The sequence below is a fragment of the Temnothorax longispinosus genome, chromosome 2 (assembly GCF_030848805.1).
Source record: "Temnothorax longispinosus isolate EJ_2023e chromosome 2, Tlon_JGU_v1, whole genome shotgun sequence".
In the NCBI taxonomy this organism is placed as follows: Eukaryota; Metazoa; Arthropoda; class Insecta; order Hymenoptera; family Formicidae; genus Temnothorax; species Temnothorax longispinosus.
In genome coordinates this window covers 12,602,031-12,629,073 of record NC_092359.1, presented here as the reverse complement: position 1 = coordinate 12,629,073, position 27,043 = coordinate 12,602,031, and the positions used below count along the sequence as shown (strand labels likewise).

The 27,043-nt window shown below is 40.8% G+C and overlaps 1 protein-coding gene and 1 long non-coding RNA gene across 2 annotated transcripts in view; one reads left to right on the top strand and one right to left on the bottom strand.

Annotated features, from left to right (window-relative positions):
• The window catches only part of Nckx30c (solute carrier family 24 member Nckx30C), a 102,346-nt gene extending 98,736 nt beyond the window's left edge, over window positions 1–3,610 (bottom strand). The window contains exon 1 of the mRNA XM_071798059.1: window positions 2,732–3,610. Within this exon, the coding sequence (XP_071654160.1) occupies window positions 2,732–3,610 (879 nt within the window). The remainder of the gene's footprint in view (window positions 1–2,731) is intronic.
• Window positions 3,611–6,330: 2,720 nt separating this feature from the next.
• On the top strand, window positions 6,331–8,674 carry LOC139825387 (uncharacterized). The gene is made up of 3 exons (XR_011735522.1): window positions 6,331–6,440; window positions 6,802–6,876; window positions 6,954–8,674. It is a non-coding gene; the product is annotated as an uncharacterized lncRNA (long non-coding RNA).
• Window positions 8,675–27,043: the final 18,369 nt, after the last annotated feature.

Here is a 27,043-nt window from a genome sequence, read left to right as displayed (position 1 = left end):
GATTAAACTTAAAATCTGTGTCCGGGACGAAGTCGTCACCAAGCCATATCATGGAAGCTTCGAGCGAAAATCAAAGTCAAAGAAGCAGTAGTGGTCGGATCCCAACGAGGACTTGGATAATATGTACTGCGTGTGCTCAGAGATGACAGAATAGAGCTGACGAAAAACAGTGCATTTCGTGCGAGCGTAGGGCACATAAGTGTGTGCGCTTTTCTTGTAATTATTTTCCGCCATCGTGTTTTTAATTAATGTTTCCACTTTTCTATTAAAAAATAATTAATAAAATGTATCGTATGATTTTTCATGATCGGAATTATGATTTTTCATTTAAAATTCGGTCCGAGAATGGAGTGACGACTCCGTCCCGGCAATTTTGACATTTTAATTTTTGCACCTTTGTCGTTTTCACTCTATACCAGTTGAACAAAACGACGTAGACCAAAAATGTTCTTATAAATTTTGTAGCCAAGGGTTCACTCTTTACAACGGTATACCACATTTTACTAAAATTATTTGTTTTGTTGTTAAAAATCGGCACCGAAAAAATAGTGACGACTTCGCCTCGATCTCCCTTACGCGAGATGCATTTTAGATTATCAATCCACTGTATTCAGAAAATTGTTATATGATCTTTTTTATGTAATTAAAGTGTAACACGTCTTTTCCACGCGTTAATGCCAAAGATGGCCTTCTTTCGAGATCGTCATTATCACATCATTATCACGTGCCCTTCCCATAACGAATTTTTTCTTCGCTCAGCAGCCTGCTTCTTCTTTTTCGCGTGCAAGATTCAAAATCGATTGGCACAAAAACGCACTCTGCCCACGAAGCGTTGGGTTGAAAGGTCCTCAATCATTCGGGGTTTTGCGAGCAAATCGATCGCCGACTAGTCTTACGAGAAAACGTAGAACTATTAATTTACAACATCTTGCGCTGATCCGATATAGGTTAAAGTCTCGTCTGCAGCATAAATTGGAGATTATGCAACGTTTGAGTCTCAATCACTATAGCTGATAACCTCGCGGGATTAAGCATGAGTGGAAAAAAACGCGTTTGATACTGAGATACTGATAACGCAACCGGCGACCCGGAATATAACAAAACTCGTTGTCACTCGCTGTTGGCGTCCGCACTATGCGAGTTATAGCGTTATTACGCTAGCACTGAATGTTGTCACAACAGCTAGTTTTCCCATAATGCAAAGTTTCTACATTTGTATAAAGTCCGGGGGCGCGTATTGTTTCGCCTTTGTACACCCCGCGGTAAGGCACTCTTTCGCGACAGGTCAAAGAAACTTCAACGTGGAGAAGCTCGCAGTGCTCGTGACGTCTCTGACGACCTTGAGTACGACTCTCTTCCTCCGCTTATGAATCGTGCTTCTTTGTACGAGACACCATTACCAGAATAAACATTAGTCAGCTAGCGCGCGCTGACTCGCGCGTAAAGATGATCGAAATCCAGCCAGTTGGAAGTTGGTCCTGAGTAAACTTTATTTCTCCAAAGCGCATATAATCTTTTGCTTACATAACGCTTATATAATTTGAATACGAACCATCTGTATCGCTGCTATTTAATGTCAAACATATATAGTTTAGATCGTGGAGATAGAGGAAATGAGATACACTTTGCAAAATGGATTAAGTAAAATAGAAAGACCTACGCTTGTAATCGTATATAAAATCCTACGAGTCTAACGAGGAAAAAGAAAGTGTTTTGAGGGGGCCGTTAGCGTAACAATCGATATATCTCGATATCTCTCCCTTGGCCTACATGTGAGAGGTAAGCGGGTCATGTGTCTTAAACTATGATTGATGCGATTCAAAATGCACTTGGGATTATCATGTCATTTCATACAAATATCAATTTCTCCTCGAAAACTCGCGCTTGCAAAGTGCCAAGTTTGTGCAAAGCTTACTAATAGTTACATGTATTCCTCATGCACTCTTACGTAATGCCGTTAAGTGTGTGCTTCCTGTAATAAGACTTATTCTAATATTATTTGTGGATTTCGGATTCGGCGTATCGATTTATCAATTTATCTATTAACCGTAAAATAGAACGTACGAAAGAGAAACCGAGAACTACTGCGGGGCTAAATCAGGCGCAGTTTGGCCATCCATTTGTCATACAAGTTCCGTGATTTGGTCAAGGTCGCGTCTCTTGACCACGTTGTACTCAAGGTCTATCGGTTAGTCGCTACTCATCTCGAAATGCAAAATGAAAAAACCACAAGGGAAAAAAAGTAAACGTGGCAATGTCCGTCCACGAGACAAAACACCGCCTACGAGCGAGTCGTGCGAGTAGGTAAAGTCACGCGACGCTATGCTCCTCCATGAAATATAAAGTCACGGTAGCGTATAAGGGGTAGAGGGAAGACCTGTGCAAATACATGTACATACGTAAGGGGGCAGAAAGGATGAGGAAGAGAGACAGGGAAATCGGGGGAAAGTATATAGAGAAAGGGTGGAGGGAAATAGAGAGACAGATAGATGGAGAGGGAAAACGCGTGTAGACAGAGAGGCGGCGGTACAGCAGTGACATGTATCTATGATGGAAAGGGGTTGATGGATGAAAAGAGATGACGCGACACACGGGGATAGAATGAGAGGGAAATCATAGAACAAGACAGACTGATCGATCGGTGTAAAAGTAGACAAAGACAGGGTCAGACGTTTTTCCTAGATCGGCGGTATACGGTATACGGCTCGCGGCATATACATTCCGTACATACCGAGGGCATCAGTTGATCGGTAGACCTGACTCGGGTCACTTTGTTCCTGTAGAGTATCCTTTTGACTAATTTCTCCATCGGCTGGTTCCACTTCATGAAGCTCACATATGCCAAGTAGAATCCAAAGAGAACAAGTGCTTCGTACCAATATATGTAACTGTCGCGGAAGAAGTAGATCAGGGTGAGCAAACTGGCGCTATAGAAAGTGCAGTCGCGAAATAGAGGCCACCATGTGAGCGACAGCACCGTACGCGAGAATATAGCGCACATGCCGATCACGAAAAGGATGTTGAAGACGGCGGAACCGACAATAGTGCCGATACCGACGTCGTCGAACGACACGAACACGCCTATGATCGACGTGAAGAGTTCGGGGGCCGATCCACCGGCCGCCATGAAGGTAGCACCGGCCACGTCGTCGGCGATGTCGAACTTCTCGATAATCACGTCTAACGATGGCACGAAAAACTCGTCGCAGACAATCGCCAGCGCGACGAACATGTACACCACGCCGAATATGTGAAGTATCACGGCGCCGTGGCGCCGTTGCTCGGTGGTGAACAAATCCTCGGGGAAGAGCGGCCTCTTGACGTCCGTATCGTTATCGTTAGTCCTATTATGTCCGTCGAGAGCCGCGACACCGTTAACACCGTTGTTCTTGCTGTCGTACACGCTGGTACCGTTACTTAACCGCACTAGACCGGGCACTGTGCTGCTCGTGGTGGTGTGTAACGTGATCGGGTTGTTCGGCGCCGGTCTATGGCCCGAGGACAACGGGGGGCCCATCGCGAAGGCTAGAACCGCGGAGAGCAGAGTCACCAACGCCAATCGGCGCCTCCGCCTCCAACATGTACGCCGATCACGGCCTGTCACGATCATCGTCGTCGTCGGCGGTGGTGCAGCTGTCGGTGGTTCGCACCCTCGAGGACAATCGCCGTCGTTAGCGAGGCCTCTCCGTCCTCCTCCTCCTTCGCCACCTTCTTCTTCTTCTTCTTCTCCGTCCTCCTCGGCGTCCTCCACCCTCTCCTCCCTCCTGGCCCCCTCCGCTTCCTCTTCTTCCTCCTCCGCCGCCGCCAGCACCTCCGACTCCTCCACCACCTTCTTCTACGTGTCGTATCGTGTCGCGCCGCGGAGGGTGTACGACAGGAGAGCCGTACTAAGGCTGGGTCATGCTAGAGAGTGGCGATGAGGAGCGGCTCCTTGCCGATGCCTCCCTCTGGATGGACCTACCTGCGTGTGACCGCGGTACTCGATCCTTCACCAGGCTCTTTCCCTTCCCTCCGCTTTTTCCCTAGCACTTATACGTCCGGCTCTTTTTCTTGCCTCTTGCTGTGTCTCGGCGAGCTTTTTCACTTGACGTTCACGATATTGCAGACTGATAAGATTAGTCCGCGACGTGTACTACGGTTACTACTACTACTACTACAACTAATGCTGATGTACGCCGCTACTACGAACAGGCTCGGGTATTCGACGCGACTGATATCCTTTTGCTTCCCGGCGGCGTCGGCGTCGTCGTCGTCGTCGCCGTCGTCGCCGTCGCCGTCGCCGTCGCCGTTACCGCCGCCGTCGTCGTCGCCGTCGTCGTCGTCGTCGTCGTCGTCGCCGCCGCCGCCGTCGTTGTTGTTGTCGTCGTCGTCGTCGTCGTCGTCGTTGTCGTCGTCGTCGTCGTCGTCGTCGTCGCCGTCGCCGTCGTCGTCACCGTCGTGGTCGCTAGGATGCGGTGGATGGTGCATATAACCCTGGATAGATATACAGGAGCAGCAGAACGGCGCCCCCGCCGCGATGCCCGCCCGCTGCACACTGGAACAACCCTGTTCCGTTCCGTTCCGTTTCTCTCTCTCTCTCTCTCTCTCTTTCTCTCTTCACTCTCCGCCCCTCTCTTGCATCCACCGACGTCGCACTCCCGACTCCCTCCTTCTATCTCTTTCTCCCACCCTGTTCCTTCCTACGGTCTCCTCCGTTCGCCATCAAGACCTCTCCTTTGCTCTTTCGATCGTCTTCCATTCTCCGTCTCATTCGCTACCGCGACTCCTCTTTCGACCCTCTTTATAATAGCGGAGCCTCTTTCTCTCTCTCTCTCTCTCTCTCTCTCTCTCTCTCTCTCTCTCTCTCTCTCTCTCTCTCGCTCGCTCCTTTTTCGTTTAGTATCGGTTTTACAGCGCCTGGTGGTCTATCTTCGTCGCGCCAACGATTGCTCACGATCCTCTGTCCTCTTCTCTCATCGGGCACCTATACCATTCTCTTTTCCATTGAGGTGCCCAGTCTTTCGCGAGCAGGGAAACCGCTTTCCTGTTACCTTCCTCCTCCATCCATCGTCCGGCATTCTCCACCCTATGTTTTCCTCTCGTTTACTTTCGTTCCTTTTCCCTCTCTTTATCCTCGAACATCGTTTATCTCCCTTCGCGAGAGATAGATCTTCCTCTTTCTCTCTCTCTCTCTCTCTCTCTCTCTCTCTCTCTCTCTCTCTCTCTCTCTCTCTCTCTCTCTCTCTCCCGCGTACAGGGAAAGCTCTCTGCTTCCTCTGCTCCGCGCCGCGCGCCGGCCGCGTCACCCCGCGCTTCTCTCTTTTGCGCCAACCGACATCCGTGGTGGCCCACCCAATTCCAACCCCGCCGAAATCGCTCCTCGAACGTCGTCCATCTCGCTCCGCGACAGCCCGCCGTCCTGAATTTCTTCTCTCTTCCACTCGCCGCGATATCCGCGCGTTCCTCCCCCGTACACGTATCCACCACGACGGAGGTGGTAGATCGTGGAGGTGGGAGCCTGCGCACGTGCGAGCACCCCTCGCCGGGCCTCCCGCTCGATATCGGAGAGCCGACTCCACAACTCCACGTTACGAATGCACGTATAACGGGTGTCACCCGGACGGATTCCAGCCGTTCGTCGCGCGGCGCAGCGCGGCGTACGTGCGCCTGCCTCTATCAGTTCGGCATCGACTATTCTTTCCAGAGGATCGCGCTGTGGAGAACGGACAGCTCGGTGCCGAACAGGCGATCTTCCGCGTCAAGAGACACACACAGGTGACTCGTTTCGCGACGTCAAGCGACGAGAAATCGCTGGATTCTGTAAAGTCGGAAACTGATCAACGCAAAAAAACGTGTGACATTCCGCCATACAATTCTCCCTACGTTAAAATCGGGTTTAATACAAATAAAGGGAATCTATCGGGTGTGCTCTAGGTCTATGGAACAGCCTCGTTCACCCTCGAAGTAAACTGCTCGAAATAATCGATGGCGCATGTATGTGTCAGCGCTCCATGCCTCTGATGGTCTTTTAGATTTATCTTCTCTCCGTCTTGCGCCTCTGTCGATTGCGAGTCAGATATTATCCGAGAGATATCCGAGAGCTACACCGTATGTTTGGTCAAAGGAAAATGGGAAGGAATTTATCGAGGGTTTTTTCTTCTTCTTATTGCACTTTAATAATAATATTGGATATACGTCAGATGTTTCTTTCTCACATTTATTTCTAAGATATATATTGTATATTGTTTTCTTGAAACACGTACTATTTTGATTTTTTTAGAAATTAAATTTTTAACGTATTTAATGTCGTAACTCCTACTTTTTTAAATAGATTAATCCATAGATGTATAGGATTTATAAAAGCGATAAGTGTCCGATACGAACAATCGCTGATTGGTGTATAATATGCATCATATATGATATAATATAAATGACTAGTAAAATATTAGTGAATATTATATGTAAGCTATAATTTATGACAATTGCCATATTCCAATATACATTTCGGAGTTTTAATTTGCAATCAGATTTTGATATTTGATACAGTTTTAATCTGAAAGATACATGTCTCCCCACGCCCCACCCCACACACACACACATTTAGAAATATTTTCTTCAGTTATTATTAAGAAATATTAATTGTTGGTTGCACTCGTCATTTAACCAGCATATCTACATGCAATTTTATAACGTCGTATATTAATAAGTTAAGCGGATTAACGAGAGATTATGTCACGCCTATCTAACAATAAACAGACGTATTGTATTTTCTATTATTATTCCGTAAGCTACTTTAAGCTACCTAACGTAATCAATTTGCAGTTGTGAATATCCTATTTATTGTCAGTCTCAAGTTTCTGGCCTGGAAAATGTTCTCGAATATAGGAGCATGCAACGGTAAGTCGTATTCTCTGACACCTCACAAACGAAAATCACGCCGTATATAAAACTCTCGCTGCTCCTCCAATATAAAGTAACAGCATACAATGACATGGACAGTCACGGATATTGAAGGTGGATAAATCTCTATTATTCCTTTATCGTCTTTGCCCGCATTGCCCGAAGACTAACCGATAACATCGACAAAGCGTGTAGTAGTCTGAAAACAGAAAGGAATAGTCATTTCGATACAGTAATCGTTTCGTTATCATTTTATCGTAAAATATATTTATATTCTTTACGTTTAAATTTTATTCACATGAATAAATAAAATATTATATAATTTTTTTATAGAAATTTTTAACATAATTTTTTCATGATGTCATGCTAATTAAATAAAAAAAACAATCAAAATTATTATAATTTATTTTCAAATAAATAAATTTTTGCAAATTCAGCTTATTAATTATTATTTAACATCATCTGACTGATGAATCACTCTGTCATAAGCCAAAGATGAGTGTGATATTTTTATGAAACTTTAATTATTTGTTTATTAACAAAGTTTATTAACAAACAAGTATAAATTTAGTGTAGTTTTCGATGACGTTTAGTTAAAAGAAGTGTAATAACTTGAACGAGGCAAGTAGCTTAGTTCTTGTTCGTTTAACGTTATTGTGATTCGTGGTTGGGGTAAGTAGTAAGTATTCTCGGGTACACGTAAAACTTCTATTAACTATCGTCCCGTCACGTGTCAGTCACTTATTAATTGTGACGGAGCATAATTTTTGACTTGTAATTCTTGGCGAACGCGAGGGTCAAGCGAGGCGGGGCGGGCGAGTTGGAGAACTTTGTCTCAAGGAGGCACGTGCAAGGGTAACGCTGTTCAGGGGCGGACATCCCTTCGCAACCCCCACAACCTTTATCCTCGCTGCGCCACCCTTATACCCACTTTGTTATGCCTCAGAGGTCGTTACGGTTATTAGCGGCTGTCGACGGTACTTTCGAGCTTTCGCCTCGTCTCAAGCTTCTCGTCTCCGCATCCGGTTTCCAGTCGTTGAAAGATCTCGCGGAAAAGACGCATCGTTCTACTTTTCATTCAGTATTTTATTTGAATTAGAGGAGAATTATTTAACGATATGCATAAATAATTCCAAGTAAATCAAAATTTCTAATTATTATAAATAAAAATTAACAATAAAGACATATTTCAATGTATGTGATATAATTGTCACATTTATTTCAGTAAAGGCATCATTATGATTTAATTATAAGACTACATCACATTATCGTAACTTGCAAGAATTATTACAAAATACAGAAACATTATTTTAGCACAAGATATACTATCGATTAAGGCAATATTTTCAATATTTAAAGCGTGTTATGTAATTTACTTTTAGGAAAATCGATTATACTTTCCAATTGCGTCATTAAAAAGCATTATTATTTGTCCAATAATTGCCTTAAAATATTAAAATGTCATACACAGTAAAAAATAAAATGTTAATCGTAACATTTTTCAAATGTCCCAGAAAGTCCACTCTAAATTTTGAGTTAAAATAACTCATTCATCGTGTGTTACTTGTTGACAAATTAGAAATGTTAATTTATTGACACAATATTTTACATTTATATTTGTTCTTTTAACTTTAAGTATAATGTAAAAATAACTTGTAAAAAATGTCGATATAACATATTTGAATAAACGATAGTTATTTCAACTTAAGAGAAATGTTGTTTTGAACATTTGATTGTAGTAAATTTGATTATTTTGTATGTCAAAGTTTACGATTATTTGAAGATTTACTTTAACTTTTGTTTATGTTAAAATAACTTTAAGGCGTGTTGATTTTTTGAAATAATTATGTTAAAAGGACTCAAAATAATATTCAATTTCTAAATGACATACACAAAGTGTTAAGTTATCACGTTGACATTAATATAACACATGAAAATGTTACGAAAATAATAACATAGCTGTTGTATGTTAATTTTACATTGAAATAATAGTCAAATCTTGGTAGCACAAGAAAATTTTAACATTTGGACGCACGATTTTTTACTGTGTATTTACCATACGTTATCAACATATCTTGTGAAATGTCAAACTTTTTTAACTACATTCGTTTTGAAATATTCAACGGCACTTGTTTATCGAATTATAATAGGATCTATTTGCGAGAGTCTTGGCAAATATACTTCTCATTAGATTACCATCTATTAAATGGTCTTTTCACTAAAATTACGTTTACCTTTTTGTGTATATCTATTATATTGTATATTGAAGCCGCAAAGCTGACTCAACCATGCGTTTCAGAGGATAAAGGTCAACCCGTGTATCTCTTGGCTCGTGGCTATGGACATTACCTATGGTCTTTCACTCTGATCGCGTTAACATATGGTACTTTGCCAGATATTGAAAGCACGGCTGTGTTCGAAATTAATTCACCATCGCGTTTCTGGCAGGTTATTTTAGCATAAATTAGAAAATATATTCTGCGACAATCTCGTATCAAAGCGTAATTAAACGATTTTACGCAAAAATATTCAGATTAATAATCGCTAATGTTAATATTTGCATAATAATTAGTTTGTTTTTTATTGTATACACGCTACGCCAAAATTAAAAAGCAAATTACTTGAGAAATACACATATGTTTTAATCTTATGCATATATTTTAATCTAAAATTAGCTGTTAATTAATTGTTTCTCTGTTTTTTAGGTAGATTATTTTTTTAAAATTTACGAAAATATAAATATATTAAGATATAATAAGATGCATGAATATAAGATATTGTTATATCTATATATATATGAGATTGATAATGTATCGCCAGAGAACAATCGCCATATAATACATTACAATACATGACGAGGCGGTTGTTACGTACAGAAAATTTTATCCTAAAATTTTAGGCGACGCAAGTTAGCTTAGAGTTTCGAACGAACGCTCAATTCCCAACAGAAATGTTTATGTTATCCCTTGGTTATCGAACGGTGTTGACAAGCTGTGCCCAGCTGGGGGTCCAAAACTGCGCCTCGAGAAAAACCCCCCCTTAAAATGAAGTGGTGAGAATTCTGGCCGGAAGATTCTGATCATTTCGGGTATAAATAGAAAAACGTAGCGGAGCGGCATTCGATTTCTGCAGACTTTCTGACTTTCCGACTATTCAGTATAGTGGTATAACTGGCATACGTCTAATTCTGAGCATTCGTGCTCGATTTTGGGACTTAGCTCCTATAGCCTTATTTTATCTTCGATACGCATTCGTTACTGCCCTATAGACATATACGAAAATACACCCCAAATGATCATAAAATTCACGGATGAACTATAGACAGAACGTGACACGGCAATCAAAATTGCACTAGATAAAAGCTGGAAGATTCTTATACTGCACTCATAATTAAAATAAATATTTTCTTAACAATACCACCAAATTTTATCTATTATCGCGAAGGTCATATGCAGCTATTCTCATGAATTTATCGATTTCTGAAATATGAAAATATGAAATTTGAGATTCAGGCAATTCTTGTAAATATCGTATCGTATCACGTTCATATATGTCGTGCGTCAATCGTTTATCCGTGGCTTCATAGGGAAATATACGGAGCTCTTAGGGCAACATATACCGTGCCTATTGGTATAAGCACATGTCCCGCATACAAAGTTCCAAGCGATTCTTCTTGGAGATCGAAAATTTAAACGATCCTTTTATTGTACAAATTTTTCGTTTCGATTCCCAGCCTTGCAACATTCATGTTTTACAAAAGAATATTTGTATTTCACAAAGAAAAATTGCGGCGCAACTTTTACTCCCGTTATTAGCGGTACAAGTTTCGTTGATTAAATTCGTGGTTTAAAAGTATATCTTCTTGCAACGACCAACTTTAACGTTTTCTCAATATTGCGTCTAGTATCGAGCACTGTACGGTCACAGTGCTAAGTTCATAAGAGCACGAGCAAAGAAGTCCCGTCACGAAATTCATTTCGAGTTTGTCAGAAATTAAGCGGAACTGTGAAATTACATGTGTGCTTGTTTATAAGATTTCCACCTTTATCATGTCGGTGACATATCGCTCATTTGCTACAACACTGCATGACATAACTCAGAAAACAAAATTTTCCAAAAAATAAGTTTAAATGTTTCAAATCATTAAAATTTGGTAATATTACTTTTAAATGCGATTTTAGTGCAATAACTGATTGTAGAGGAACAAAAATATCTAGTTACAGGTATATTAGCTCTTCATTCAGTGTATTGAATTTTTACCCTTTTTTTGCGAACGGTTAAAAAATGTTTGACAATTTTTGAGTTATGTCGTTGTTGTAACAAATGAGCGATATGTACACTGAAACAAATATTAGTGTGAATAATTATGCTGGTTTTTTTTCCGATTCAGAATAATCATGCAATATTACTACTTATATTGAAAATTTCAGATTATATGTAATTTCTCATAAAATAAAACTGTTTTCTCGTCGTTCATCGTTGTGAAAATACCGCTAAATTTAAAACTACAAGTGATTTTTACATCATAAAAATAGTAATTTCACCTGTATTTTACTGTTAATATGTATTTTCACTTTAAAAAATCTGGAAAAAAAATTACAGTAATAATTAGATAATTTTCCGATTTCAAACATGTAATTTCCATGTAAAAGTACATGGATTTTTTTCAGTGTAGATAATAAAAGCATGGGGTTAATGAATCTGTTTTATACAATAATATAAATAATATTGCTGATTGAGAGAAGCTATTAATTATGTAATTTGGTCACTTTATTATAAATTGTATTTTCACATTGCAGAAACTGAATATTGCAACGTTTTAACGACAATTAAAATGCATTGTTGCAATTGACAGTGTTTATCATCAGAATCTGGATTATTACAGAAACAATTAAGATAAATTTAGGTATATGTACAATTTAATTCATTTGATATTAAAAAGAATCGCATTTGTTATTAATTTTCACTAAAACACATTATCTTGCCTATATCAAATGTAAGCGAGACGTACATTGAACGTGCTTTTGAAAAATTTTAGTTTGATTAAAGGATTTAACCTTGCCCTTTCGGCCGAGGCTGCAAACGTTTACATTTAAAGAACATAGATAGGAGAATGTCTGTATACATGCTACGTCACCGTCGAAAGTTTCGACGTCTTTCCAATCGAAAGGTGGAACCAGCCCCATTATCGAACGTCCTCTACGCCATGTCCCCCCTCCCCCTCTTTTCATCTCCTACTACCTTACCTCCGTATGCGCATCTAATGCAGCTTACCCCCGAAGAGTTTCGAATGCCTCTCAACGTGATAAATCCCTGAATATATCCATCGGAGAGTTCACCTCGATACAGACTACTTTTCATCAGAATGATTGGTCTGATCCACGATTACGTAACGTGATGTTCCGGGAAAAGCAGGATTCAGTTTCTCCCCTCCCCCCCCCCTCTCTCTCTCGTGCGACTGATAACAAACGCTGACCTAAATACGTTCCCGCCAAACCGTCGTAAATCGTAACGCCGCAACGTAAGGTAAGGTACCCCCGCCCGAATCACGTCCGCCTTCTTTTCGGTTTAATCTATTTCACGCGATCTTCCCTATATGTTTCGTGGAAAGGAAGGGTTCTGTTATAGACAGTTAAGTGCGAAAGGGAATCTTTTTGAGAGCCAATTAGGCCAATTTCATACATATAGCGGTGCAGCCAGGAATAACGCCGATATATTTCATCGTTTCATCTGCTTTCTGTTTCATCCCCTCGTGGATACGACTTTCGATTCCTGGACTATGGAGGATAGAGGAAATATGTTCCCAATAAACACGTACATCGCGATTTATGGCTTTAGCTTAATACAAGATATCATGTTGAAAACTTCAACTCCACCTCCTTTCAGCCGCTTTCTCCGCTCTCTTGCTAATGTAATCCTTACTCGGCTTTTCCTTGGAAGGCCGGCTTTTACTTCGCGAGACTTAATAGCTTCTCGAGTTTAACGTGAATTTACGTTCCTCGCGGATCTCTTTTACGGTGTTCATTTTCTAAATTCTCAAGTTACAATTTTTGTAGGTCCTCCATAAAAATCTTCGCGCCTCGTACGGTAAAATAGATAACTCATAATTTAATTTTGACGAGACCTGTGCCTCGCTACTACTTTTAACCACTTTTATCCGCATTTATATTTTAAATTGTAAAGTGATTGGAAGGGAACAGAAAACGTGTTAAAGAAAGAGTTGTGGTATACGTGGTGTATATGCAAGTCATTAGTCAAATTTTCCAGCTCGGAACACGACATTCCAGGCATGGCACTGGCTCTGTTCCGAATCGGCGAGTATATGCCCGGCACTGTGTGCAACCCCGTCAGACACAGCCGCGTTTTCTCGCATGTACCAATGGTGCATGCTTTCCAATACAGCTTAAAGGGAGAAATGTCATGGCCTCAAAAATTATAAAGGCTTTACGATGAACAATGGAAAGATACATTTTTATTATTAAATTATTTTTCCCTATTATCATATATTTCAAGACTTAAGATCATATTTTTACTGATTTATTATCCGTACATGTAGTTGCATTCGTGCAAGACGTTTTTATCTTTGATGTATTTACGCATGATCCTTTAAATAAATTATTTAATTAAAACACTTAAAATTAAAGATTCAGCAAATCAATCAATTTAGGATTAGATTAGTTGATATATAGGTACTTAAAATATACCGTGTGACTTCAGTTCTTAAAGCCACAAAGCTGACGCCGATGTTGCACGTGCTTCGGGGACGCGTGTGTTCTGGTCAGTTTGTGCGGATAATGTCATGCGCGGGCGCATCAAGAAAACGGACGAGAATGAGAGGAGCGCACGCGCCTGGGAGGCGTCACAAAGTTTTCCATTCGGTACTCACCCTCACTCTCGTTTTGGAGGACTCACGTGAGTCCCATTGCGAGGAGATCCCCAACAAAGATCGCGGGAGGAAGCTAAAGCGGTGGTTTAGCGTCATATTAAGGAACGGCGCTAACGAGATTGATTGCGGGTAGTCATGCACAGGACACTTGCCGTGATCCTTGTCTTATCTCAACGCGCCGCTCTCGGCAAAATTTGGTTTAAATTAATTGCTGTTTGAGTTGTAATAACACACACTCTGCGTGTTGTCGCAATTTTCGATTATGTTATGGAACGAATAAACGCAACAATTAACTCTCTTATACAACCTTGTGAATTCGACATATTGGAACTTAATAAATAAAAAACTATAGATAAGTAGTAGATACATCGACCTACGTGGAATTAATAATAACAGAATTTTTTCAGTATCTTCTTCCTGTTCAGTAATAATTAAACGTTTCTTTATTGAGTGCGGAGATATATTTTAGGATGGCACGTAAAGACGAAAGCGTTCAGTGTATTTGGAAAGCACATGTGCAATCCGCGTAGTTAACAATCGCAATAAAAAGCGTGATTTTAGCACGGCTCGATATTTTTTGCGAAAAACGGCGGAGCTTTGGAAAATATGAGTCACATAACTTGCCGTTAGCGAACTAGAAATGTCACGAACCGCAACCAATCGCACCGGAGGGACTTCGCAACCGAGAAACAAGGCGTCGTTCGCCGGCGGACATCGGATGGAGCCGCTTTGTAAAGTCTCTTTGGAGTTGCCCTTTGGTCGAGAAGCGATGCTTTATGGCCGTGCGTCTCTGGGAATTCCGCCAGATGTGAAACAATCAGCGGATGAGTGGTGTGCGCGCGCGCTTGGATAGATGCGAGAAAATCCACCGTGTATTATGTCCTCGTGCGATCGTGTGAGTTATCGCGCATACATATATAATACGAGCGCGAATTTGGACGGGCGACACGCTTGCGCGTTCGTTAAGGGTGGCCGCGAATCATGACGATTATCTCTTTAATTTCAATGAGGTCGATCGGTAGCCGCGCAGCGAATATTAATCGGCCTCTCGCAATGCACGTTTCCCACGCATCGGCGCTTAGCGCTGATCGTGATAGCATTGAAGAACAGACGCCTCTACATGTCGAATCAACTCCTTCTACGTGTCTCTACATCGAACAGCGATTCGTCAATTTAATATTACGATTGTTATCCTGGTTAGAAAATTTTAATTTTAATTTTCAAGCTGATTTTTAAGTATTCTTCAAAACGTTTCACACTATTTCATTGCTATTTACTTTTGCTACGCAGCTAATTTTACGAAACGGAAATATCCAAAATGTCAATAGATAACATGACGACGTCAGTTTGCGTCAATATTCACGAGCTGGAATATCATAATAGTATTTTATAAATTGTTTAGCTATTAGTAATCAATAATAGGATTATTGCGGCTGTGAAAATACGGTAAAAACGACGTGAGCAGAACCGGTTAAAGCAAACAAATAATGCATATAATGCGAGCCGAGGATCAACACAAATTTTGTCTACCATGTCCCATCCCCCCCGTTTCGAAAGTATGGCCGTGTTGGATCATATGTATGTCATGAATTACTGCAGGACCAAGCATCTGCAATAAAAAAGCCTATATCCGCGTAATTTATGCCGAGACGCGATATAAGCACGCCGTTATCCGCGGATCGTTATCATTTCAATGCTATTTGCGGTAAACACGTTTATATATCGATCAGTCTCGTCGATATTATCGTGTTAACAGTCGAGATCCGATATTCACTCAACGCTTGAAAATAATTATGAAAAAAAAGATAATCCTTTATGCCCCCTTAATACGCTAATCATCTAATTTACAGCAAACTCGTTACGAATTTCTTATATTCGTGAATTTAGTCGTTGGATATGTTCGATTGAGTGTACGTATCTCATTTCGAGAGATTTTAATTTTATTGATTCTGTTCATTTTCCGCGTTTATCCAATTTCAGTAAACAGGAGAAAAAAAATAGAACTGTACCGAGTGTCCCTTGAAGGATTGCAAACAAAGAGCTTTCAATTTCAAGGCCTTCGAAATATTCGCAATGTTGCAGTGCATACCGCATCATTTAAGCGGAAAAAAATAACTCGGCAAAAATTGTAACGTAAAATCGTCAAATAGATTTTAATCTATACGATCACGACGTTCTAAACGCGATACAGGAGTTGTCGATAAAGTCATCGTTGGAGTGCTATAGTATGATAGCAACTTTTCGAAAGCTCTCATCGTAACCATTAACCGCCAAAGTATTTGTTTTACTCGTTCAACTGGCGATCACAATGATTCCAATTACCTACCATCACTGATTCCGTGTCTTGTCAGAGGCAGCTCAAATTCTTCTCGACCAACTACGGGTAGATAAGTCAGTTGACAAAGCCGAATGTAGCTCGCGTGAGAAGCTTTAAAGCTTCCTTCAAGTGGTAAGCATCGAAGCTGCATCAGCCAGCAAAGTTTACCATCGGTTGAAAATATTTTGATAATGCAAGAGCGCAACGTTCGCGTCATCGCGTTGCTCTGCAGCTTGTTGCGATTTAATTATATGAAGTGTATATCTTATTATATACGAGTATACGTTTAAAGGCTCTGTAATTCGCAATAATAATTAAGTTCGTACTGCGTGCTTACCCATCCCCAGAAAATTAATAAACGCTGTTACTCGCTAATATCAAAATCATATTATAGCTTGCAATGTATATGGCGATGCCGTTGGGGCAGTGCATAAGGAATCTTTTTTATCAACGTGATCAATAAATAATTTTCGTCTTCTGTTCTATTAACATACGTTCTGTATGTTAATTTACATTAAAATTATCGTCTGTATATTTACGAAACACGCGGTTGAAGTAAACTTTGCTGTACACTGCAGCATACTGATGGGCACGGCGATTGGTAGTTATAAATGCATGTACACTCCTTGTTTGGATAATATGTTTGGATATAATCCGAGAAAATATACAGAACCTGAGTGCACGTTGGTACGATGAGAAAATTAACTATACGGTTGATCGACTAGCAACTGTGTCTGTACTTACTTTCTAAGGTCTCTATATCGAATAAAAACAGAATATACACTCACGTTTTATAAAGTCTATGTTTTTATCTGTTACGATGAACAAAATTATCTTCCTTTTTTTAATGATTACAATTTTAATGCAATAATTCTTAATATAAAAATTAATCGTTTGAGATTTTTTTAGAAATTTGAGTTTATTAATAATATGAAATTTGATCGTTATATTTATGGAAATTAATTTCGGTCCTGATGCAAGAAACATCTCACTCGTGATGCTACACAGAAGGGGTTGCCCCATTTGAAAAATATATCTTTCTTTAAATACGAATACATATATTCGATAAAAGTCTGTCCGCTCACGACAGGCACGTTAGAAGCTTTTTATATGGCGTAAGAAAAGTAAGACGGCGGGACACTTGACCAAAATAAAATTTCACGCATCGCGGTAAGTGCAGAGAGCCGCATGCGCGCACATGCGTTGTGATCGTTTAAAAAAGAGGTAGACCGGTGTAGGACAGAGAAGCGGGGGAATTATGTGTGTTCTCGGAATGATTCATAAATAGTTTATTTTCGTACCGGCTGCCGGGGAATCGTTAGTCGCGGCCAAAGCTGCCGCCTTCGTGACGCGCCGCGTGTATTTCCTCGTCGGCTTCTTCGCCTCGCGCGAGCCTAGACGCGCGCAGCATATATAGTGCAAGGTTTCAAACAAGGCTCCAAAATCCATATTAACATTTCAAAGGGCGCATGAGTAATAAATCTAGTCTGCCAGCGCGGCATGAAGCTACGGATTCCGCAGTGCTCCATAATAAATGTATATCGGGGTAAAAGGCGCGACCATAATTGCACCGTCACTCGTCGCTCGTCGCCGCGCATAGTGACTATGTGTGACGGTCGATTCACGCTAATTGAAAATCACATATCCAATACCGTTGCGATTAATACTGAGCCGTTTGTGACGTATTTAATTATTGCACGTTGAATATTTAGAATAACGCATACGCGTGATGAACCGTAGGATTAACGCGCACGCGGTAGCACGCTCGTGCTTTTGATTGAAAAATGGCTTTGCCGTCACAGGGAGGTAACGTTTTATTAAACCGCATGCTGCGTTATTTCGAGCACAAAATTACGAGCATCTTTCATGAAGCATATACTAATGATTATGCACACCAATATCTCCGCCATTTGCGAAATATTTCATTCTCCGTCCGCAATTACAGTTTCGAAAAATTACAACGTAATTATAAAATATATTCTTGTTTTTTATAATTTTGTACCTCTTCTTCTCTATTGTTTTTATATTTTTTGCCCGCGAGTCTATAATAATCGCACAAACGTATCAAATTGAAATTGCATTCGTTAATTTTTATACTTTAATAAAGAGAAATGATAAATTAATTATTTCTCGGTTTAAAATGTTACGCAAACTGTCAAAATATAATGCGCTTATTTGACGTACTCTAATTAAACCTCCAAACTGGAGCACCTCTGAAATGGAGTTGATGTCTGTTCCATGGTTCGTTAGCCGCGACTAGTAAAAAAAAAAAATCGTCATGGTACGGCCTACCAGGAAAGGGCGTTCTTGATGCTCAAACTGTGTCTTTAACGTTGCCTTTCAAATAGCACGTACAATTGCAAACGAAGCATTATAGAAAGAAATTCGATTAACTGTAGCCGAAGATATATATACTTCATTCAAATGACACTATTCATTGTTGATCGAATATTCTGTTACATCAAACTCTTGACAGGTATTCAGTTGCGCGGTTTAGAATAATTGTGCATAAAATGAAGCGAAGGTATTCAATGCGAGATGCTCGCATAATAAACTTGGAAAAATCGATCGTGACTTTTTCGAAGCCGGCGGAATTAACAAATCGCAAGTTATGTAGCACATATATCCTGTTACAGTTGAGTTTAGGTTGCATATGTAACTCGAAAGGAAAAAAAAGAAAGCTTCCACCAAATGTTTTTGTTAGCCTGAAAATGGATATATCCCCGACAGTGAAATGTAAAAAAGCATTAATACGGCAACGATATAATTCACATCATATTTAACAAAATATTTGAGATTATTCCAGATATTTTTTAAATCACAGAAAATGACGAATCGTAACGTCACATATGTGGTGGGATCAAAAAATATCGCTCCGCTGATTTACACTCGTGTCATAGTTTACGGACCAGTGAACGGAAGGAATCAGAGTAATTTTAATTTGCATATTTCACAAATGCAGAAACAAGTCGGTCGGGCAACACGCAACGGGGATTTTTTTTCCGGCGCGACTGAGATAGAGCAGAGAGAGAAAAAAAGAGAGAGAGAAAAAGAGAGAGAGAGAGAGAGAGGGGGGGGAGGGAAAGGGAGAAGAGAGAGAAGATAGAGAGGGAAAGTAGAGAGCGATAAAATTTCCCTGTAACGTCTCGACATTTTCAACTTCGTTCAGACCTCGCGGGACCAAAACATCAAAAGTAACCTAATAAGTAAGTTTTCTAATTAAGCTTGAAAAAGAGATTCGTCTCTTTGCTTTAATTTCGTTGCGGTTTAGTTTTGCGGAGAAAAATTTTGCCTCTATTCAACGATTTCAAATATTCTCTCAGAATATGGCTCCGTTTCGCGCATTCATTCGAAACAACGAATTAATAACGTGACGTCGCGATCGTGCTTGACTTTGAATATCGTGCTGTTTATGTTAGACGATTTTGCCAGACCGTCGAGGGAAATAATTATGCCCGCGCGAGGGTATGCAGCCTTGAGTCTGTTTAAGCAGAGTTCATACATTTGCACCCCTGTTTCTCCCGCTTCTCGGCTTGTACGCGAAATGCATATGAAGCGTGTCTTAAATCGTCGGCGCACAGGATACAACAGCTGTTCCCACTGTTGCGACGTAATACATACGCTTAAGTCACATCTCTCGGCCGAATATTGAGGAATGAAACTTCCATTATATAGAGATTGTCAGTCTATTTATATAATATTTAAATTAATTTTTTTATCTCGCTTCGAGCTTAATAAATTTGACAACAGGCAAAATGTTCGCTGTTAAAAATTATGGAACGTACTATAAAAACGTACTATAAAGCTTTTTTTCTATTTATATATCAAATGTCCAAAGCTATTGTCGTTTAAACCGAGATTGGAAAAACAATTTTATTCGGAAGTTCAATACATTATTTCTATTATTATTAGTACCATTTAATAATACAACACGCCCCGTAATTTCTCAAGTTTTTTGGTTGACGGTGATTCAGCTTAGTCTCCTGATTAACCTGACATATGTGAATCATTCAGTGATCAACCTCATTTTTTTTAATTATACTTGATTAAAGAAATTATTTTATATTCTTTATTATTTAACTTTTTATTAATGAAACCATGTTACAGATATCAATATATTTAAATACTTTTTCAAATTTATTTTTATTTAATAAATTTTAACGTACATCTCTTTTTCATACTATAAAAGTTGTGATGTCTTTTAAAGTATATTTTCTGCACTCACATCTTAATTTCTCTCTACAAAATTTGGGAGCTGTAAATGATAAACTTAGTAAATATTTTCACTAACAATAAAACATAAAAAAAAAACAGAGAAACGTTTCATGCAGAAGTCAGTCTAAATTTGATCAGAGAAACTGAAAAAGATGAATATAAACGACAAGCAAAACATTTAGACCTTTTATTCAATAAAACTGAGATATTTCCCAGAAATGATTGAAAAAAAGCGAATCTTGCATTAAAACGTCTGGAAGACGTTAGATAATATCTTTCGAATGTTCATGTATATAAAGAACTATGCGTAAGTTTACAATGTTGCGCCACTATAGCGCCAATTTTTCTCATGGAACTTTGTGAGATATGCGATCGGTTATTCTCGACGAGTCTTCTTTTATACAAGAGTCATTTTCAAAAATTACACGTTATCTCAAATCCGACAAAAGTGTTCTCAAGAAGATATTAAATTCTGCGCGTATATTCTGTCGCTGAGCCGTGAGCAAAAACACGACCCTAGCTCGTACGCGTATAAAATCGATAGACCTTCTCAAACGCGGCATTCTCAGCTTGAGCTGAACCTCCGCGCTGTGGATTTTAATTGCGTTGCGAAAGTACCCGGAGACGGTATAAGAAACGGATGCTATAGCATATCCCTCGAACACTGAACCTGAACGAGGCACGCGGTACGAAGCGGTGCTCGGCCGCTCTAAAAAAAACAAGTCTAAAAAATGGGATTCGGACGAGAAAGCAATTACGCCCTCGCGGATTTAAGGCCACTCGCGGATCTCGCGCCACCGGTTTTTTCCTCCCCTCCCCACTAATCCAATATCGCACGTCAAGCCGCTCTCTTCTATAGAAACATCATTTAATGGCGCAGATTTCGAACAAACAAACAGATTTCCGTCTGAATATTATTCCTGCTGCTACCTATGCTTTTGTGGGTCGGTGTGCGCCGCGTTTGGCGATAGTGCCTTTTCCGCTCTCGTACAGTCGAGGCCGATTTTGCCACAGCCCCATCCGCTTCCCCGCTCTCGCCCTCCGGACCCCTCGATTGTATCGATCATCGGTGGAGAGGGTGCACACGTCGAAAACGGCTGGTTTACTCGAGCGCATCGTATCGTTACGTCAATGGCGAGTCACGTTCACGTTGAGATCACACCTGCATCCGCGCGGTCCTCGCGTGCATTTCCGCACGCGGTTACGACTGTTACGAAACTATACCTCCTCTCCCCCCGTTTTAGATTCACGAAACAGTTTGTTGCTATCGAGAGTTGGAGCGTTTGCTTCCGCCCTTTCTATTTCACCAACGTCGACGCCGCGCCGGGCATTAAACGCTAATAAGTAGCGCGTAATAAGTTGCTGAAGTGGAACGATAATGGGGGTATACATCTGTGAGGTGCACGCGATCGTGTTAACCCTTATCCGAACAATCGAACCTGGAATGCTTCCATTTGCTTTATTTACTTCGCTAATCCTCCTGAAATCTCTACTTTTCCTCCGGGAAACAGCTTCTGTCTCGAGGATAAGAACTAGTGTTTAGTGTACGAGAAGATTAAGGAGAATTATTGACGATTAGTTCCTTCTCGACGAAAAGACTGTAACGATGTATGTTGCATGTACATTGTACATCTTTCCATTAACCTATCCAAATTATTGAAACTCCCCCCCCCTCTCTCTCTCTCTCTCTCTCTCTTTCTCTCTAATGTAATATAATATTAATATAACATCAATGTTGAATTAAAAAACGTAACCTTAGTTACCTCCTATATGTATAAAAGTTCGAATTTTTGGAGATTACTTTTTTACGAATTTTAGCCGAACCCAGTTAAATTATTAAAACGACATATTAAGGGTAGAAATTATGCGGCTCTGATTTATTCGGAGATAAAGGACGTGCTTAAATTTTACGCGCTGCCACGGTAATATTCTTAAGAATATTAGGTGCTATTAAAAGCGCCGTGCTATGAATTACCGACACGGCATGTTAACGATGCGAATTATGTGATGTTGACTTATCCGATAGGAGTAAAGAATATTTTTTAAGTACGGTCATTAGGACGACGATTTCCTTGGAACATACGGATTACGGAATATACAAATACGAGTTTTTACGGGAAGAAAATTCAATGATTTGCAGATATTGCGTGCGTCTATTTTCACAATATTTCAATTCTCTTCTACGTTTCTTAATAAAGGAACATTATTCCAATATAGATAGTTTATGTAAACTTATTACGACTTTTCTCTTAATCCCGAGTCAAAATGAATAGTAATAGAGTTGGCGATTCATTCAAATCGCCAACGTGGCATTGTGTAATGCTACTGCATTTTTTAATGTACTTACGTGAGAGAGCTGCACGAAGCGGAAGGACAAACTGTGTCGTTTCTACTAGAAAAATAACGTCGCTCTCCGAGTTGCTTTCACTGAAAAGAGTGGCAATGTTCGTACTTGCGCCGATTCGACCGAATGCGTCCGAATGGCGCGCGCATTCGTAAAAAGTAATTATGCGTCGCGTGCAATGGGTTTCTTAAAAACGAAAATCGGATGGACTTTCCGAGCGGAATTGAGCGATTCCGAATCGCGGACGGAAAAGCGACGATGGAGCGAGTTTCCCCCCACACGTCACACGTGGGAAAGGACCGTGTATTTACACACGGTGGCACACAAAGAGCTTTCCCTGCAACGCGAAACACTCGCGTGACACAGAGGCACGCAATATCGCGTAATTAAAGGAGCGGCCGTCGCGAAAATTTTTCAAGCAAATTTCGCCGTGAAAAAACTTTCCGTTCCAATTCCAGTTCCAGGCTATATCGCAAACGTGTGCTCGCGCGCACGCACGTTTAAAAAATCGTGCCTCGCAAAAACTTATCGATCCGTATTGCCTATGTGAACGTGTGTGTACGTTCCTCCGGTCGAAAGTTCCTATCGACCCCTCGGCATATGGAGAAAAGAGCCTTTTAACGTATTCCAGTATACCGCATGTCGGACCGCGCCGGGCGGAGCCCTTCAGACATCACTTTCCAGCACGCCAACACGACGGCGCGGCGGGGCGGGCAAGGGTGAGAGCACGGCGAAACCGCGAAATATTTATAAACTTCGTCTTTCTTCTGTTGGGAGGTCAATGTACACGACTGAGGGCGTCTGTGGGTGAAAGTGTAGACGGAAACGTACACGACGACGGGGATGAGATCGCCGACGCGACGGGGAACCTCCTTCGCGCTCACGTTAATCTTTTTCTACCTAATGTAACCACGTGTAGCCCGATATCCGAAAAAAGGAGATTTTTGCCGCGGAGGTTTTCACGAGGAACATATTTCTTTCTATAGGGTTCGCGAAAGTATATAGCTGGGTAATGAAATGAAACGATAAAAATTTCCGAGATAAATTGAAATTATCTTGAACATTGAAAATCTCAGTTTCCTTGAAATATCATCAGTACATTTTAATCTAAATGTATTACTTTAAAGTGCTTTTTCGCTTAAGGTATTCAGGTATCTCGGGAGATATGTGGAATTATAAAGAAAATCTCTCGCGTGCGATATCCTTAGAACATGTTGGCCGCTGTGGTAAAAATATACATATATATATATACTAGATATAGAGGTGAGTGATTACATTATATGTAAGTATTCTAAAAATATATTCCACATATTCCGCGCTCCCTTATGTAGGACATAAGATATTGTGATTTCCCAGCGAGATATTTTAATACGATCTTTGCAGATTTTTTTGTGGGAGTTAAGAATGTGACGCAATATGTTTCGCTTCTTTGTCGTGTCTCTCGACTAAAGGAGATTTTATGATAATCGCGATACGCTTTTTGTAAAGAAATAATGCAATAAGAGTAAAATGTACCTGTTTTTTTTTTAAATCAAATTTTGAATAATAAAAAAGAAGCTAATTTACGTAGTACATATCCTTCTCAAAGGTATCGATATAACATGTTGCGAGGAACGAAGGACAGTACATTTGCACCCAGTGGCGCATCAATTCGCGGTCTAACTTTATTGCGCGCACATATCCTCCGTGTCGTTACGCCCAGATTTATACGGCCGCGACGTATCCCCGGGGCGAAGTAAATATTCGCTCAAGGAAGGAAATATTGTTCCAAGATTCGATAGATTTAAGTCGGGCGAAGGGTTTAAAGGTACTTCGGCGTATGCGATCTGAGAGTTAAGGATCTCGACCTGGTGCCGGCGAGGTGCCCGGTAATTTCTCGACGTAACGAACGTATCCCCTCAGCATAACGTTTTATATCATTTTTCTCATATCGCACCAACGTTTCCCCGAGGTAAAGTAAATTTCAGGTGAATTCACGAGGTGGAGAACATCCCACCTTCGTCCTTTTTTTGGAAGTGAAAAATCGCACGAAGGGTTTAGCCAAGACGAGCCGTCACGCCGTCCTCATCGAAATTGTCACGGATTGCTTGAAGGTGGATTTTGTATTAATTCTTGCATGAAATAGAGGATTAGTCGATGCACGGGCGCAACTGCATTGGCCATTCGCGAGAAATTGCATGAAAAATTGAGCCCCGCGCGAGCGGCGAGGGCCGCCGGGTGAAAGTCGTATAAATAATTTTTATGCGACTTCGACTTTTCGCACAGTTCCACTTCTACCGGTGTACCGTTTTATCTTGCCGTGCTCCTTCGACATTTCCCCGAGGACATGTAAATTTGTACGGGAAAGAGAGAACACGGTCGCGTCGCGCCAATAACGCCGAACTGGCGAATAATTGGCTCGTACTTATATAGGATGAAATCGGAAACTTCGAGGACGCGGAAATAAAAGGTAAAGGAGGAAAAGGAAGTTACACGCTCGGTCCGAGAGAGTCACAGGCAAAGAACAATTGCTGAAGCCGTTTCGTCATAATTTCATTGCATATTTTTCCCCTGCAGATACATCGCGTTATTTCGCTCTAGTTATGTTTCTGCAACATTTCCCCGGGGTGGAGTAAATTTGAGACGGAGAGAAAGAAAATATTGTCCGCTCCGTCGACGAGGCGGCGAAGAAGCAGTTTCGGGCGCACAAAGGGCCCACAAAATACATCAACCCCCGTCGTGTATCTCTCCAGCAGGATATCGCAAACGTTCCTCTTTAAAGCCCACGCTTGTGTAACCTCGTGGCAATTTTGATCAAAACGTGCGAATTATTGTTATTGATCTGCTATTATCTCCCTGACTTTACTCCCCCCCTCCCTATCCGCCACGACGAATGATTAATTTCACATGTGCGGCTCATGAATTCAACCAAGTCCGAAATGGGACTTTGCAAACTAACAAATATTTGCTGATAAGTTTATTCCGTCAACGAGGTGTTAATTATGCATGCCGACAAATACCGCTAACGTGTTTAATGGATTTTATTATAGTATATTGAAAAACACTACATCACACAGTATGTAAATACGTGCGTATTTTCCAAGTTCAAAACGCAAGCCATTGAACTGTAGAAAAGAAGAGTATGTATAATAGAGCGGATAATCTCAATCAGTACTTTCTCAGCCGGAAAGCTCGAAAGCGGTAGCATTTAATCGATTGTGAGAATATATTATATATTTGTGCGTGTCCACTGATAGCAAATGTAGATTTCTAATCGGTTTGACGTCCGCGGGCCACACTGCGAAGCTTCGAGGCAAATAAACTTCCTCCACGCGCGCGCAGGCTAATATGCTCGTTTCAGTTCGCAGGAAGCTTCGCTACAAACAATTTGCCTGAAATTGCCGTACGTGCGCGATAACCGCCCGGGAAAAACGGAAATGGCCCCCTCGAGGATGCGGGTAAGCGTCATCTTCCTCGCGGCTCACGTACGTCTTACAAAAATTCGCCACTTGTGCCGTGCCGTGCCGCCCGGCGCACTCCGGGAAACTATGCAGGCGGGTCGGTAAACCGTGCCCACCACACTCTGACTTCACTCTCGAGATGCTTAAATTGCCATTACGTTAGCAAAACGCTCGGGTTGACTTCGGCGAAATTTCGCTGTTAAACTTTATTGAAGATAAAAACATAGGGCGTGGCAAAAACCCATGCACCCGTTAAACTGCAAATGTATCCCGACTTCATTAAACTTATCGCGATCATAATTGAAGATTATAATTAAAATGCTGCAGCGCTGCTGAACACTAATAACAGTTGAAAATATGAGTATACTACCGCCTAACTAACGATTTGCAAACCCACGTTTATTAGACATGGCGATGTTTAAAGAGAAAGTTTCATACGCAATACGCGATATACGCTTAAGCTTATAGAGCTGGGAATACACCGTTTCAACACATTTTAGCAATTCCCTTCGCAATTCTGCACTCTCAGCGGACATGGAAAGTTGTATGCACCAACTATTGTATATCCTTAAATTGCTATTAAATCCAATCTTAAATACCGACGTCTTATACTCGATCTTTTCCTGACAGTCCGGAATCGAAAGGAAAATCGCCGAGCAACTTTTAACGAGAAAGTCCTACTTTTTTTGCTAGTCTTCAGTGATTTGCAAGTAAATCCGCATCTAGCGATGGTGTTTGCGAGCATAAATATGCGACCTTAGAAATTCGTACAAATAGAAGGAGCTGTAATTTTATCATCTAAATGACAAAATTGAAAATATCCGAGCAAATTATTAACGCAAAATCCTTATAATCTAATAATAGAAATATATCAGATTACGTGCCCCTCTCTGCACAGAATAACTAGCAAAGCTATCACAGCTACTTTCCAATTGAAGATTCTTTTCTTTCGATTCGTATAT